The sequence below is a fragment of the Schistocerca cancellata genome, chromosome 7 (assembly GCF_023864275.1).
Source record: "Schistocerca cancellata isolate TAMUIC-IGC-003103 chromosome 7, iqSchCanc2.1, whole genome shotgun sequence".
In the NCBI taxonomy this organism is placed as follows: Eukaryota; Metazoa; Arthropoda; class Insecta; order Orthoptera; family Acrididae; genus Schistocerca; species Schistocerca cancellata.
This window is the reverse complement of record NC_064632.1, coordinates 150,583,620-150,600,428: the sequence shown is the minus strand read 5'-3', so window position 1 is coordinate 150,600,428 and position 16,809 is coordinate 150,583,620. Positions and strand designations below refer to the sequence as shown.

Genomic DNA, 16,809 nt, shown 5'->3' with positions numbered 1-16,809 from the left:
TTTACCCATTCGCTAAGTGTACAAGTTAGGTGGGCCGACAACATATTCCTGTCATGTGACGCACATGTTGTCACCAGTGTCGTATAGAATATATCAGACGTGTTTTCCTGTGGAGGAATCGGTTGACCTATGACCTTGCGATCAAATGCTCTCGGTTCCCATTGGAGAGGCACTTCCTTTCGTCTACTAATCGCACGGTTTTGCGGTGCGGCCGCAAAACACAGACACCAAACTTATTACAGTGAACAGAGATGTCAATGAACGAACGGACAGATCATAACTTTGCGAAAATAAAGAAAGTAAAATTTTCGGTCGAGGGAAGACTCGAACCAAGGACCTCTTGTTCCGCAACTATTCACGCCAACCACGGGACCACGGCGCTCCCGAGCTCAGAAATTCCATGATGTTGCCTATCTCGCGCATGGACTACTCAGTTTGTATATTTTATTAATTTTTTTCATAGTTCCACACAACTTCTTCCTGTTTTCTCGATTGATCTGTGTTCAGTTTTTCAAGGCATATCCACTGTGCTAACTTATAACTAAATCTGAGGGGGGTGCGATGGGGAGGTTCCCTTGTTAGTGCCGTTATCGTTCTGGTCAGGGCATGCCAAACCTTTTCTCCGGAAAGCGTTAATGCGTTACGGAGCTGAGAGCGCGAGGAATCTCCTTCAGATCCAGAAATTTTATTCCTGCGGCAACTTTATGACAGGGCCAGCCACGCTTTCTTACTAATTATGCATGTACGGCATATTAAGGCGAAGCTTATTCAGTTAAGGAGACAACAAATGGAAAGTCTCAGGGTGCGATCGAAATCCTACTCCTTCCTGCATAATGAACACGTCGAAAAAGAGCATATATCATGTCCCTTCAGCACACCGATCTTCACGTACTGACGTCCCAATGTGACATTGCCAGAGCGATCTAAAATTACTTTACCGACCTTTACGACGTTCCTGCTACTGATACGATTGTCTGTGATGCATTTCCTCCTCTCCTGGATTTCGTAGTTACTCACGCATTAAATGATGAATTTCTAAGTGACTTTATGCTCGATGATACATATCGCCGTATTGTTGGCTCGCCATCGGAAAAATCGGCGGGAATATACAGTATTCCTAAGGAATTTTATGTGCATTTGTGGCCTCTTATAGGTAATACCATTGCAAATTAGGTGATCCGGGGGACCTGATTCCTCACCCATTCAAGATTGGTAAAATTGTCCTAATTCCGAAGACGACCGGACGTCCGGACATTGATCACACTACTTAATTTCGATTACAAAACCGTCGCCAGGGCGGTTAACAGCCGTTTGTCGGTGCTGCTGGAGACAATACTGGCTGTTCACCAAAGCTGTGTGCCTGGACCCACGATTCTGATTTCTTTTGTTGCCATTCATCAGACTTTAATATATGCACAGCGAGTGTACTAATGTATGAAAACTTAGCTTACCACTTAGCGCGCAAACGGACAAAACATCTGAACTGTCTTCTCAAGCCCAGGGTGTCCAACAGACATTCTAAATAAATATAACCCTGGCCCTGTAAGGCAGCTAATATCAGGTGCGGATTGTAACAAAAACCATTAGAAACGCTGCTGTCACGTACCTAGAATGCATGAATTAATAAAAGTGAAAGTTTGGGATCTATTTTAGAAATACAAACAGCTATTCCCTTTTTATTCTACATGTAATTTATCAACTGTTGCTTTCAAGGGTCAAGTGATAAACAACAGTCATGTTCAATTCCTTTTGACACTCAATAACAAGATAATTAAGTTCTGAATATATTGAAATGACGATTATTAAGAGCGTTATCTCTACACATGAAAATTTTTTATCACAGGAAAGAATGATTATTAAAAATCCTCATTAGCTCATTTAAATCTACGTTGTCATAGGTGGTCAATGCACTGAGTTGGTGGAGCATAAGTTTACTTTTTGAATCGATAAAAAAAACTCTCATGTACAGAATGTGAAGGTAGTTTAGTATCCAAGCTTTTGATATTCAGTGGTCAAAGCGTACCCAATTTGAATTGAGAAAAATCTAGACTCAACATTTACTGTGACCTAAGGCATGATGGTTCTTTACCAAGCGGCATCTGCAATGGCGTTGTCTCCGTGCTGGATCTGAATCGCTAGTTTCCTACTCTGGCCTTGACTGAATTCACTCAGTCGCAACTTTCCCGAGTTCTGTAGAACGTTAATCTTTCCCTAGTGGAAATAATCACTATTGTACACTCGCTATGGGTTGGAGTAACGTGCGCAATTTCTTTGCCCGCTAAAATTCTCGCAGGAATAATTAACTACCGCTTTGCTATCTGTCGCTATGATACGTGTATCGTTCTCACTTTCCAGGAAGCAAAGCTCTCAACACCCTCACTCATTTCCACACACCTGTACGATCTGCTGCGAAAAGAGAGAGACATAGATAGATAGATATTTTAGGCTTCAAAACGCTTTTATACACTCCTGGAAATGGAAAAAAGAACACATTGACACCGGTGTGTCAGACCCACCATACTTGCTCCGGACACTGCGAGAGGGCTGTACAAGCAATGATCACACGCACGGCACAGCGGACACACCAGGAACCGCGGTGTTGGCCGTCGAATGGCGCTAGCTGCGCAGCATTTGTGCACCGCCGCCGTCAGTGTCAGCCAGTTTGCCGTGGCATACGGAGCTCAATCGCAGTCTTTAACACTGGTAGCATGCCGCGACAGCGTGGACGTGAACCGTATGTGCAGTTGACGGACTTTGAGCGAGGGCGTATAGTGGGCATGCGGGAGGCCGGGTGGACGTACCGCCGAATTGCTCAACACGTGGAGCGTGAGGTCTCCACAGTACATTGATGTTGTCGCCAGTGGTCAGCGGAAGGTGCACGTGCCCGTCGACCTGGGACCGGACCGCAGCGACGCACGGATGCACGCCAAGACCGTAGGATCCTACGCAGTGCCGTAGGGGACCGCACCGCCACTTCCCAGCAAATTAGGGACACTGTTGCTCCTGGGGTATCGGCGAGGACCATTCGCAACCGTCTCCATGAAGCTGGGCTACGGTCCCGCACACCGTTAGGCCGTCTTCCGCTCACGCCCCAACATCGTGCAGCCCGCCTCCAGTGGTGTCGCGACAGGCGTGAATGGAGGGACGAATGGAGACGTGTCGTCTTCAGCGATGAGAGTCGCTTCTGCCTTGGTGCCAATGATGGTCGTATGCGTGTTTGGCGCCGTGCAGGTGAGCGCCACAATGACTGCATACGACCGAGGCACACAGGGCCAACACCCGGCATCATGGTGAGGGGAGCGATCTCCTACACTGGCCGTACACCGCTGGTGATCGTCGAGAGGACACTGAATAGTGCACGGTACATCCCACCCGTCATCGAACCCATCGTTCTACCATTCCTAGACCGGCAAGGGAACTTGCTGTTCCAACAGGACAATGCACGTCCGCATGTATCACGTGCCACCCAACGTGCTCTAGAAGGTGTAAGTCAACTACCCTGGCCAGCAAGATCTCCGGATCTGTCCCCCATTGAGCATGTTTGGGACTGGATGAAGCGTCGTCTCACGCGGTCTGCACGTCCAGCACGAACGCTGGTCCAACTGAGGTGCCAGGTGGAAATGGCATGGCAAGCCATTCCACAGGACTACATCCAGCATCTCTACGATCGTCTCCATGGGAGAATAGCAGCCTGCATTGCTGCGAAAGGTGGATATACACTGTACTAGTGCCGACATTGTGCATGCTCTGTTGCCTGTGTCTATGTGCCTGTGGTTCTGCCAGTGTGATCATGTGATGTATCTGACCCCAGGAATGTGTCAATAAAGTTTCCCCTTCCTGGGACAATGAATTCACGGTGTTCTTATTTCAATTTCCAGGAGTGTATAATGGGGATCTCCCCACTGTGTTGCGTCTGCATCTCCTAGTATGGCTTCAGCCAACCATCGTCTCTCTAGAGATGAGTAAACATTTTTATTTTTCTTGCTGGGTAGTAGCTTAGCCCTGTTAATGATGTGCAGCCACTTACCCTCGGTCCTGGCCTTATTTACGTTAAAAGAAATAATGTATTGTTCTGGCCTTATCCCTTTCTGCGCTGAAAGTCGCCGTTCTCTTGCTAATTGGGAGTTTTACAATATCATTAACCACCTGCTCGGTTCGTCTCCAAAATGCGTTTCGCTTTAACTTGTTTGTTACATGCCATTGGCCATATTGGTAGAGATTGTTTTGTTGGTTTGCATACACGAGATTAACTGCATAGTCCTTTTGTTGATATAATATAATTATTATTTTCTGGTGATCTCATACTGTATAATCCTGTCATTATGGATCAAGCTCATGTTGTTGTTGTTGTTGTGGTCTTCAGTCCTGAGACTGGTTTGATGCAACTCTCATGTAATGTCCATAAAATCCGGACGCCTTACATAGTCTAATGCCAGGAAGTTGTCTTGGTGGAAAAAAATGGTTCAAATGGCTCTGAGCACTATGGGACTTAACTACTGAGGTCATCAGTCCCCTAGAACTTAGAACTAATTAAACCTAACTAACCTAAGGACATCACATACATCCATGCCCGAGGCAGGATTTGAACCTGCGACTGTAGCGGTCCCGCGGTTCCAAACTGACGCGCTTAGAACCGCACGGCCACACCGACCGGCATGTCTTGGTGGATGCAGAGTATTCTGTCTCTGGAGTCCTGCTTTCTATTGATTTTAATAAGGCATTTGACCGGGTCAGTCATGGTTTCTTGATGCAGGTGTTTAAGGGGAACGGTCGCAGCATGGCAGGTATTATCCAATCTGCTATTCACGCATTTGCCGTAGTGAATGGACATCTTACTCCAGAGATCACCATCCGATAGGGCTTATGGCCAGGGAGCCCCCTCTCCATGTGGCTTTTTGTTTTGTACTTAGAACCTCCGCTACATCATATTTCTGATCAATTATTTGATTGGAAGATATTAGGAGAAAACTTCTCGATTCGAGCGTACGCGGATAATGTTATGCTATTGGTATGTCATGTCGATGACATATGCTAGCTCAAGGACATATTGGATTTCCTTTGTTCTCACTCTGTGGTCCGCATTAATGAACAGAAATGTATCCTACTACTCCTGCAGGTTTTTCAATACGTTGTCATTCCACGGGTAGCGGTGGTAGATCGACAGAAATCGTAGGGGATCATCGTGGATCGCTGCCCGATGAAACTGGCTGCACTCAATTTGCGGGAGGTGATGAATCGAATTCAAGGGGCAGTTCGTAAGCACGAACGCCGTTCCCCTAGTCTTCTTCACAAAGTGCGGATCTTATATCCCATATTTTCAGGAAAGTGTACCATATTGCACAATTATTACCGCTCCCCGAGACTATGGCGCGCAAATTGATGCAAATCGTCCGGTCGTTTCCTTTCGATCAGTCATGTTTTTCAACTTTGATATGAAGTTGTTGCGAGACCCCGCATCCTTGGAGGGTTGGGACTTCCCAATATCGCCGGCTGCGGTGGCCGAGAGGTTCAAGGCGCTTCAGTCCGGGACCGCGCGACTGCTACGGTCGCAGGTTCCAGTCCTGCCTCGGGCATGGATGTGTGTGATGTCCTTAGGTTAGTTAGGTTTAAGTAGTTCTAAGTTCTCTGGGACTGATGACCTCAGATGTTAAGTCCCATAGTGCTCAGAGCCACTTCCCAACATCATACTGAAGGCTTCAATATTGTTTATACGGTGTAACGTTTTAACGTCTACTCGAGCAACTCGTTCTATCACACCGCTCTTGTTTACGTTGTCTTCGAGCGGCCACTGTGACTCCCCCTGCCAATGTTGGCTGGATCAGTTCTAAATTTCGGCACTTACGTGAGTTTTGTATTATAATAAGTTTTCTGGGAGCTGACATTTTATCGATGAAACACTTTACCACCAGATTTTTGCTTTCTCGTTGGGGAGTACAATCATCCCCCTCCCCAGCTGAAATGGCCGCGCAATTGATATCCTGGAAAACAGTGTGGTTTCACGTTAGTCTTCCCATCCTCCCGATGAAAGGAGCTTCGCCGTGTTCACAATCTGATCCCGGCCAATGTAACTCCATCAAACTGGTCTTAGTGCGACTGACATTCGCGACAATTTAATCGACCTGTCGCATTACCGCATCGGCTTGTCTCTTGAAGATGAGAACACTGGCACTGGATTAGCCGACAAGAATACCCGATCAGCTGAAGCTGCTTTTTCGGTTGAACTTCTTCTGTATCTTACCTCGGACGAAGACTAATGCGATACGTACGGTTACTCGGACACTGACAATGTAGTCGGATGTGACAACTATTCGGACCCCATCGTTTTTCGCCAATATGTGGTGACCGCTCATTGGAAGTGGCAGAGGCTTCCACATTATCGAGCTTTATTTGCAAATATGTTGCTTGACGGCTCCATTAGTGTTCTTCGCGAGGAGTAGGCTATGTATCGCCTCCGGGTTTCACCGCCTCTTTTCTCTCATAGTCATCATCATCGTCATCATCATCATCATCATTATCATCATCATCATAATACAACAAAACCAGTTACACTAAACTACACCCACTCACCCATACACACAAGTCCGAAAGAACAGACACCATATCCAATAAGTATATCGTTCTGGCAATACCGGCCATGACCTTCTTCTTCTGTGCGGATGCAATCTTACAGGATGTCTTCCAGAATGTCTTCCACGAGTAATGAGTGTGTTGTGGTGGGACACGACGAATGTAGCGTGTGGACATGCAAGGTGAAAATGTGGGTCTCGCGGGAGGCGTGCGCGGGATTGTCCCGGCAGTCTCACTATCCTCTTTGTCCTCGGTGGCTCAGATGGATAGAGCGTCTGCCATGTAAGCAGGAGAGCCTGGGTTCGATTCCCGGTCGAGGCACACATTTTCCCCTGTTCACCGTTGATATCAGCACCCGTAAGCAGCTGAAGGTCTTAATATAGTTCTAATATATACATGAAGTTTTACAAAAAGGTTGTAATGGAGCCTGCTGTATATAAACAACAGTGCCGTACCTGACTTACATTTAAGAAAAGAAGGAAACATATCGAAACTCTCTGCCGATGATGTTATGACTCGTGCCGTAGCACATTCTTACCCTACACAATGATTTGGGGAGGAAATCGGCCGTGGTCTATTGAAAGATGTGATTGAGATGTTCCCCTGAACGGTTTTAGAAAACCTAATGGAAATATTTATCGACATTGGTGAATGGAAATTCGAAGCGCACTAGCTTCGAACCCGATTTTAGATGAGAATATTATATAGAAAAGATGACCTACTTCTTTAGGTGTACAAATTTTAAACATGAAACAGCAGTTAACGAAAACTAGAGATGACTTGGGGAAGTTACGGGGATGAGATTTAGTTACTGCGAACATTCTAGTTACGGTGATGGGTATTAGTTACTTCGAGCATTGTATCACATTCAGCTCGACGGAAAAGTTAGCGGGTGGGAAGCAGTATTTTTTCTGGCGAACATTATGGCTTTCATTGGTTCTCGTGGTGTAACGAGGAATCCATTGGTTATCGACATGTTGAATAGCCTTAGAGGACCCGCAGTTAGTGGGATTAATAGCCGCACAAGAGGGGAATTGCGCGTGCGACCCGGGGGCGTGCTAGGAATGGAGAAGTAGCGAATGCATCGAACCGAGAACAAAGAAGAGCGCTGTTAGTCTTCTGCGGACAATAGCACTTAATCTCATCCTCTCAGGAATAGCTTGGAGAAACGCCTCTATAAGAAGTTACTGTTCAACGGGTACCACAACATTTTTATTTTCTTTATGCTAAATTTATCAAATTTAAGAGTTTACCTAGTTAATTCTCGACGCAGTTATCTGATGTACCACTGTTTTCAGTACATAGTATCAGAATTGAGTCCTAACACAGGGATACGCAAGGGAAACGTGGACTGTTTCGTATTTGCGTCGACTCTCTTCTCTTCACCTACCAGTAAAGTTTGTTTTCTCAGGGAAATGGTCGCCTGGTACATTCTCTTTCCATTCTCATTGTAGATAACGAATTTTAGAACGGCGATGAAATTGAGGTAAACCTACCGCGTCTGTTTCATCCGTGAGAGAGCGAGAGAGAGAGAGAGAGAGAGAGAGAGAGAGAGAGAGAGGTATTACGTCATTTTCAATGACAAATGTTTAATGTCATTACTATGAATAAGTATTGGAAGAGCAGTTGAACGGAATGTAAAGTGTCTTGAAAGGAGGGTATAAGCAAAACGAGGATAATGGAATGTAGTCGAATTAAGTCGGGTGATGCTGAGGGAATTAGATTAGGAAATGAGATACTTAAAGTAGTAAAGGAGTTTTGCTATTTGGGGAGCAAAATAACTGATGGTGGTCGAAGTAGAGAGGATATAAAATTTAGACTGGCAATGGCAAGGAAAGCGTTTCTGAAGAAGAGAAATTTGTTAACATCGAGTATAGATTTAAATGTCAGGAAGCCGTTTCTGAAAGTATTTTTATGGAGTGTAGCCATGTATGGAAGTGAAACATGGACGATAAATAGTTTGGACAGGTTGAGAATAGAAGCTTTCGAAATTTGGTGCTACAGAAGAATGCTGAAGATTAGATGGATAGATCACATAACTAATGAGGAGGTATTGAATAGAATTGGGGAGAAGAGGAGTCTGTGGCACAACTTGACGAGAAGAAGGAACCGGTTGGTAGGACATGTTCTGAGGCATCAAGGGATCACAAATTTAGCATTGGATGGTAGTGTGGAGGGTAAAAATCGTAGAGTGAGGTCAAGAGAGGAATACACTAAGCAGATTCAGAAGGATGTAGGTTGCAGTAGGTACTGGGAGATGAAGAAACTTGCACAGGATAGGGTAACATGGAGAGCTGCATCAAACCAGTCTCAGGTCAGGACTGAAGACCACAACAACAACAACAACTTGAATAAGTAAAAAGTAGTCCAAATGGATACGTAGTATTTGGTCAACATTTCATTGCAACAAGCTAGTGCAAACTTGTGAAGGAATGTCGATCAGATACTTTGTATCCATTTGGACAAGTTTCTACCGTTTCATAGTAATGTCATTAAGATTTACCTTTGAAAACGACTTAATTTGTCCATTTCCCACTCTTCGTATTTTTTTTTTTTTTTTTTGCATATCTCACTCTAATCAGTTTTATAGCATTTTTCTTTTGGCTCTGGAAGTTCGGACAAAAATCCATTTGTGTAGCTTTTAGAAAGTCTTTCTTCGCTGCACTCAAATATTTGGCCCAAGATGAAGGAGGAATTTCTGGTGAGTCATTCATTATACAAATATTGAATATCTCACAAGAAATTTTTTCACCATTTCTTCATGCACGAGTTATAATCGTATGATACATGAAACTGCAACGAAGTCAGCAAGCGACACTTCATTACAGAGAATATTCCTACTTTCTACACATCTAAATCTTTACCTTATTGTTTCCCAGTACTTTTTCAGACGCTTGCACCTACTTGATCTTGAATTGACCACTTAAGAGAAATTTTATTACCAATACATTAATTTTTGGCATATTCCAACTAAGAAACTAATAAACACGTGTAAGTAACACATGGTTTCGTCACTTGCATAAGTACGACATAACTTCTGCAACTATTGACACACAGCTGCGGGATTGTTTAAACGTTAATATCATTGGCATATTTTGGAGGATGCTTAGGTTAGTTTGCTTTGACGCCAGCAGGATACGATATGCTATTCACCAAACTAAGTTTTCCTAGCCCTCGCCGTTACTGATGAGCAGCAACATTTGCCTTAGACATACAGTTATTCGCAGGTACCAATAACAGAAGCAGACTTTAGTACCTAGATTTGCGCGTGTCTGTTTTATGTAGCACTATTCGAGAACTTAACGGATTTTGCAACTATTGCTATACAGAGCGTAAATTTTAAGTTGACTAAGCAGAATAACTCGAAAAATAAGCTTTACATGAAAAAATGTGTAGAATCCAAAGTTCATTATTTTCGAGGGGGACATCTCTGGTGCTAAAATTAGCCCGCCACCCCAGCTTCCTGGGGGTGGGGTGGGAGAGGATCACGAAACAAACAAAACTTTTCCGAATCTGTGGAAAAAATTAGTATGCGGGTCAATATTTGCAAAACTCTAATGCCTCTCTCTCAAACCCAACCGTATGGGGAGAGGGGGAGAGTTTTAGTTTTAGCGAATCAAAATTTACGAAATAAATAAGTTTTTATTTATTTATCCGTAACCACTTTCCACGCAAAAGTGAGAACATCGCTAACTATCAAGAATCAAAACAAATGTTTAAGACAAAATGTACGTAGTTTTTTATGTAGAACCGGATTCTGCAGTAAAAAATGGGGGTTCTTATTTGAAATTGTAAAGTTGCCTCTCACCTCACCCCCAGGGGGCTGGCTGTCGTAGCGGGCTAATTTTAGCATTAGCAGATGTCCCCCTCGAAAATAATCAACTTTAAATTCTACATATTTTTCGTGTGAAGTTTATTTTTCGAGTTATTCTGGATTGTCAACTTACAATTTACATCCTGTATAATCTTGGTCATGTTGAGCATCGCAAATGAATTGATTATTATTGAATTATGATTAATAAAACCGACTCAGATGTATTATTACACATTTAAAGCGCACCGCAATAAAGGTGTTGTAATGCAATTTTGGTGGTTTTCATTAATCATAAAAAATTTTACATATTTTTTTCTACTTATTACTGTCAATGTAGAGAGTACGTTGTGACTAGGACGTGGATATCCAGTTTTTCATCAGCAGTCTCTTTAACCAAAAGCTCTTCCCCATGGGTAATTGAAACTCTCATTATCTCCGATTTTCACACACACTGTTTCCAAATACGGCTACCAACAGCTCACTGCATGAGATTTGTGTTAATAACACCGTTGGAAGAGCTGAGACGCTGGGGGAACGTGGCTTACCATGCCACAAGGGATATGTGACGACTGAATTAGATTCACGAAATGAAACGAATGGATGCCACTAGGTGTGCTCACATAGCCCAAAAGGTAATGCGGCTGCTGGCAAGAAACGGAAAATATACGAGTCGTTCTATGGTACAAATTTTCTTTAGGCACAACAGATTCATTACGTTGCATGCACAGCATTGCTGATCGCTTTTCGCTAAAAGGTATGATTTCGTGTCACTACATTTTCATCCCCATCATACACTCATTTCATTCCTGTGAGTCTAATGCAGCAGACTATTAACGCTACTAACTTACAGTTTTTGGAAACAAATGTAAGATATGCTTTCATTTTTCCCTCCTAATCAGTATTTTAATAGATATGTTTTGTTTTATTTGCAGGTGCAGTCTGAGTACAGAGGCTGGAACATCTCGGCATCATCACGCCTTGACTGAAGAAGCCAGAACACGTTAACTCAGTGATGTGCTTACCAAACATTCCTCTGTCTACCGTACTCTGTTTTTCTCGTGCATTTGTCATCATAGTGAACGGTAAAAGTGAAGTCATTGCAGTCTGAATGTTGACAGCATACGACAGTTTACTGAAGATAAGAGAAAACAAATAGCTTAAGCAGCGAGATTATATTCGGTACCGAAGTCATCAGGTGGACAAATGTAGTGAATTTAAGAGCCCTATATGCCCCGTAATAGAATGTCACAGAAAAAAATTGTTTTTGGTACGATATATCATTATAATTTAAGTAAATATCTCTCCACAAGTCACTTGGGCTGCAGAAATGATATCATACAGAATGGCAACAAGAAGACATATTTTCATAGAGGGTGAGTCGTACTGTTGTAAGTCTTACAAGTGATGAAGATCTCAATGTTATTCTACAGCTTGCGAGGAAATGAAGCTATACTTTGAGGTAGATCATGTTACTCAGTTTGGCATATCATGCAGTAGGTAGGGTTCTGTACATATCTGCTGAAATGTCTTCCAAGTAAGTATGTACACTGTACTACAGAGGCTCTCGTCAGTCTTCTGAAATTTAGGAGCTGGAGACTTGTTATTTGAAAATTTATTGCCTCTTCCAAGGCGTCTTCTCCTCACAGTACATCCAAATACGAGCAACTTTCATATCAATAAGAGATAACTAGAAATATTTGTGTAGCGGATCGTCTGTGACTTGAAGGTTTTTATTTGTGTACTCTGGAGAAAGTACTACCATTTCCGTGGAGACTTGTAAAACTGTTGATAGATATTTCTGCAGAATGACAGAGAACGAAACAGGCTACTATAGCCAATGGGAAAGCAGTCTGAACGAGAGCAACACGTCGGAGGCGACTACATCGTCACCACTGTACCTGGCCTGGTGGACACTGTCATCGTCCTCTAATGTCACAGCGACGACGCTGGTGGTCAACGCCTCCACTCCAGACTTCTCTCTGGACGAGGATGGCAACGCCACCGAGGGGCAGAACTGCACCAACGACTACTGCATCCCAGACATCGACTACTGGAACATGGTGTACCAGCACGTGTACCCCAAGGACTACGAGTGGATCCTGATCGCGATGCACTCGCTCGTCTTCGTGGCGGGGCTGGTGGGCAACGCGCTCGTGTGCCTCGCGGTCTACCGTAACCACGCCATGCGTACCGTCACCAACTACTTCATCGTGAACCTCGCGGTCGCCGACTTCATGGTGATCCTCTTCTGTCTGCCGCCCACCGTGCTCTGGGACGTCACCGAGACTTGGTTCATGGGGACAGGCCTCTGCAAAGTCGTGCTCTACTTGCAGGTAAGGAGTTCTCTTTCCTGTTCCGGCATTTCCACCAGCTCTACTCCTACATCTGTATAAATTGCATGGCAAAGAGTGCTTTTTATTCTGTTTCTTCTTGTTACCTTACCGGATGGAGCTCTGGAAGAATTTCTTTTTCCCACATGTACAGGAAACATTACATTTATGTCTGAAGAGTATACCCTCTCTTCATCCTAAAAACTGAGTGTTAACATTTTATAAGTAGGTTTCTGCAAGATACGCAACGATTATATTTCGAGTATCTGTTTGTTGAAATTTCTCAACATCTACCCTACTCCTGTAAGGGAGTTTTGCTATTTGGGGTGCAAAATAACTGATGATGGTCGAAGTAGTGAGGATATAAAATTTAGACTGGCAATGGCAAGGAAAGCGTTTCTGAAGAAGAGAAATTTGTTAACATCGAGTATAGATTTAAGTGTCAGGAAGTCGTTTCTGAAAGTATTTGTATGGAGTGTAGCTATGTATGGAAGTGAAACGTGGACAATAAATAGTTTAGACAAGAAGAGAATAGAAACTTTCGAAATGTGGTGCTACAGAAGAATGCTGAAGATTAGATGGGTAGATCACGTAACTAATGAGGAGGTATTGAATAGAATTGGGGAGAAGAGGAGTTTGTGGCACAACTTGACAAGAAGGAGGAAACGGTTGGTAAGACATGTTCTGAGGCATCAAGGGATCACAAATTTAGCATTGGAGGGCAGCGTGGAGGGTAAAAATCGTAGAGTGAGACCAAGAGATGAATACACTAAGCAGATTCAGAAGGATGTAGGTTGCAGTAAATACTGGGAGATGAAGAAGCTTGCACAGGATAAAGTAGCATGGAGAGCTGCATCTAACCAGTCTCAGGACTGAAGACCACAACAACAACAACAACAACAACAACAACAACAACAACAACCCTACTCCTCTAGTAATTATGCGATCATTCATGCCGCTACGTTTTGAGAACCATTCCGTTATTTTAAACTGATATGAAGGGCTAAGGAGAAAGGAATCAAAACTTTATGTGGTAAGTAGTATAAAACTGCAGTGAGACAAGAGATGGAGTGAGCGAATGTTTTCAAGGTGTCCCAGGAGGAATCGCTATATTGAGGGGTATGACAGAAAAGACCATCTGAAGCAAAAAACTTCGTATGAACATATGCGCTATTCGTTTTTCTGTATATGTAATACACTGTCATGTTAACACAAGTACAAGAGTTAGTAACAATTACAACATCCATTTTACAAAGTATGATTTGAAAAATACGTATATGTAACACATTTACCTCTAAGGGGTGCCTTACACCTCATGTTACAATACCTGTACAGTTCACAAATATTCGAATATCCCACAGTCAGCTTCATTGCAGTTTTGCGCTCTCTTGAGAACATAGTGTTGCTTGTCTGGATGCCTGTGCACGTTCCCTGACGAGTATAGCAGCGTCCATAAGTCCAAGCAGTTCATGTCGCGTATTCATCTTTCGATTGTACAACTCAGACTTCATCCGACCCTATAAACAAAAGTGTAATATCGTATGGTGTGGCGACCTCGGTGTCCAGTTAACTGTACTGAAACCACCAATCAAGCGATTACTGTGAGTGCGGTAGAGATGTTCTCCCACACATCTGGTAAGAATGTGGATGTGCGCCGTCATGTTGGAAGTACACTGTAGTCCACGTGACCAAAGGAGCTCCTCAGGGTGTTCAACAGACGAATTTTCCAGAAAATGCAAGTAATCTGTCGCGTCATTCGCTCGTCTAAGTTAATTGGACCTATCAAAATGTTACCGATTATGCCACACCAAACACTGACCGAAAAACGAACGTGGGAAGTGGTTTCCAATGTAGCGTGTGGTTTCTCCTGCAACCATCGATGATTATTACGTGTGTTGTTGGTTCCATTCCGTGTAAACGTGGCTTTCTCCGTGACGAGTATTACGGGAAGCAAATAACGATTTTCATTTAACCAGTGACAAAATTATAGGAACGTGGTATCGCCCCCAAAGTGAATATTGTAAACTCGCTGTATCTGAAATGGGTACAAGTTTCCCGCATCTAATGTCCGCCATACACATGGTCATGGGAAAATGATACGTATAGGAAGTCACCGTGTACTGATGGTAGGATTAAGCTGAACCTTTTAAATAATATGTTGCTGTTCCTGCTCAGACTATTGAAGTAGACGTTTAGAGGAAAATTGGAAATTTGGAAAAATACATGTTCCAAGCAATGTGTCGGAAACACTGGTAAACACTCTACGATCAGGAATTCGACGTGTCGGAAAGCGCCGACGGTATTCTCCGACACCACCAGGAGCACTACCATTGCAGAAGCCGAAAAGTACGCCATATTTGTATATCCTTCGTTAGTGTCGATATGTGACATTTTAACCAGCGCGTGCACAAACACAGATAACCGAAGCACTCCCAATTCCTCACACTACTTCACTCGCACATTCCACCAACAACTGCGCGTTCAACGTGTTTGTTTAATGACAGGAAGACATTCCGAGCAAAGAGGCTGAGAGCAACGAGGTAGGTTGGACTGCAATAAAACGTCGAAGGGTCAGGGTGGGTATGATACATATGTACGTGCCACTAGCTCATAAAAAAAATCTACATTAATTGTGCTCTACCATCGAAATCATTGGGAATATGGCGTGTGTCCCAGTGAAGTGTTTTGCTTCAAATGAGCGCTCCTGTCATATCCGTGAATACTGACTATGCCTCCTGAGACACCCTGTATAATAAATAGTAATAAAACGTAATGGGGAGTCATTTGTCTCTGAAATCTGAATGGAGGAAGAATCAGACTACCTCTCTTGATTTGATATAACCAGGTAAGTTAGCTGAAAACGAACAAGGTAAGTAAAATACGTTACTCCAATATATTAGTGTGTTGATTCTTATTAAATGTTTTTGTAATGTCCAGGCGGTGAGCTTACATTACATCAATTTAAAGCAGTACGGCTGAGCTCCTTTGGTACATGCTCTTGTTCTTCTTAGTGTCATGATTAGAGCAAAACTCTTTAGCCAAAGCAGGTATATTTCTTTTCATTTTGCCGACATCAACAACCCAGGTGCTGTATCCGTAACTCACATCGTGGAACTGAGCCACTTAATCACCGTTTCGTGGTCTGCTCTGTTCCTCATGAGCCATTGTAATTCTGTCTGATAAAAATCAGTCATAGTCATTCTGTGATTTAAAATGATTAAAATTACACAGTAGTTTGTCTTTGTGGATCCGCTGCCTCAATAAAAAATTCAAACCAACCCATTTCATTGCCAATTGGTTTTATATGTTTATAACACCGAATATACAACCAGTCTTGAGCTACGTCTTTGCTCATTCATCGACGTTTGTATCCTATTCTGAACTCGTTGGCACCACTTAATCACTTGTGACATGTCTGTATGGACCAACAAACAACGTTACTGCCTAAGGAACGTAAGGAATAATATTATGAAAGAACTGACTGCACAACCTCACAACTGGAGTAACACAGGTATTAATTCCAATCCGTCACAATTTCTCGCAGCCTGGTCCATACGGTTCTCAGGTCAGCCTGGCCCAGTCACCGGTAGTCTAGAGCTCAGACTGACCTGCTGGAGCTGTCTTCAGCAATTACACGTTTACACTACACCAAACTATCATTTTAGAAGATAATCAGTTGGTTTCCTGCTATGGTAAAGATAAAAATACTGGTCAAAAGCGAGTACGACTCGTAGGATCTGAGGGTTCCATATGAACTAAATTACGTATACAGATAATTAATCCATTAAGGAAATCGATAATCTTGACGGTTTTTGCCTGTTGATCGGTATCGATACTGGAAGGGTATCGGTCCCAGGAAGTCGAAGACTTTTGAGAATGTTTTAATTTAGAGTTTGAAGTCGGATAACAAATGGCAAAATAAATCCTTTTTTCATGTAATATAATTATAAATTAACAGTTTTCTAATTATTTCCTTTACTTTTACTGTGAAACATTTATTCTTGACAAATTTAATGGTGTGATTCTTCAGTTTCTCCAGGCGTATTTTATAACGAAATAAATCTCTGGTGAACAGCCTGGTATGAGTATGCATAGAAC

At 43.0% G+C, this 16,809-nt stretch overlaps 1 protein-coding gene and 1 non-coding gene across 2 annotated transcripts in view; both read left to right on the top strand.

Moving 5' to 3' along the window:
- The window catches only part of LOC126092672 (uncharacterized), a 581,966-nt gene that overhangs the window by 409,911 nt on the left and 155,246 nt on the right, over window positions 1-16,809 (top strand). Inside the window, exon 2 of the mRNA XM_049908394.1 lies at window positions 11,314-12,714. Coding sequence (XP_049764351.1) covers window positions 12,187-12,714 — 528 coding nt within the window. The 5' untranslated portion in view covers window positions 11,314-12,186. The remainder of the gene's footprint in view (window positions 1-11,313; window positions 12,715-16,809) is intronic.
- On the top strand, window positions 6,815-6,888 carry Trnat-ugu (transfer RNA threonine (anticodon UGU)). The gene has a single exon. It is a non-coding gene; the product is annotated as a tRNA-Thr (tRNA).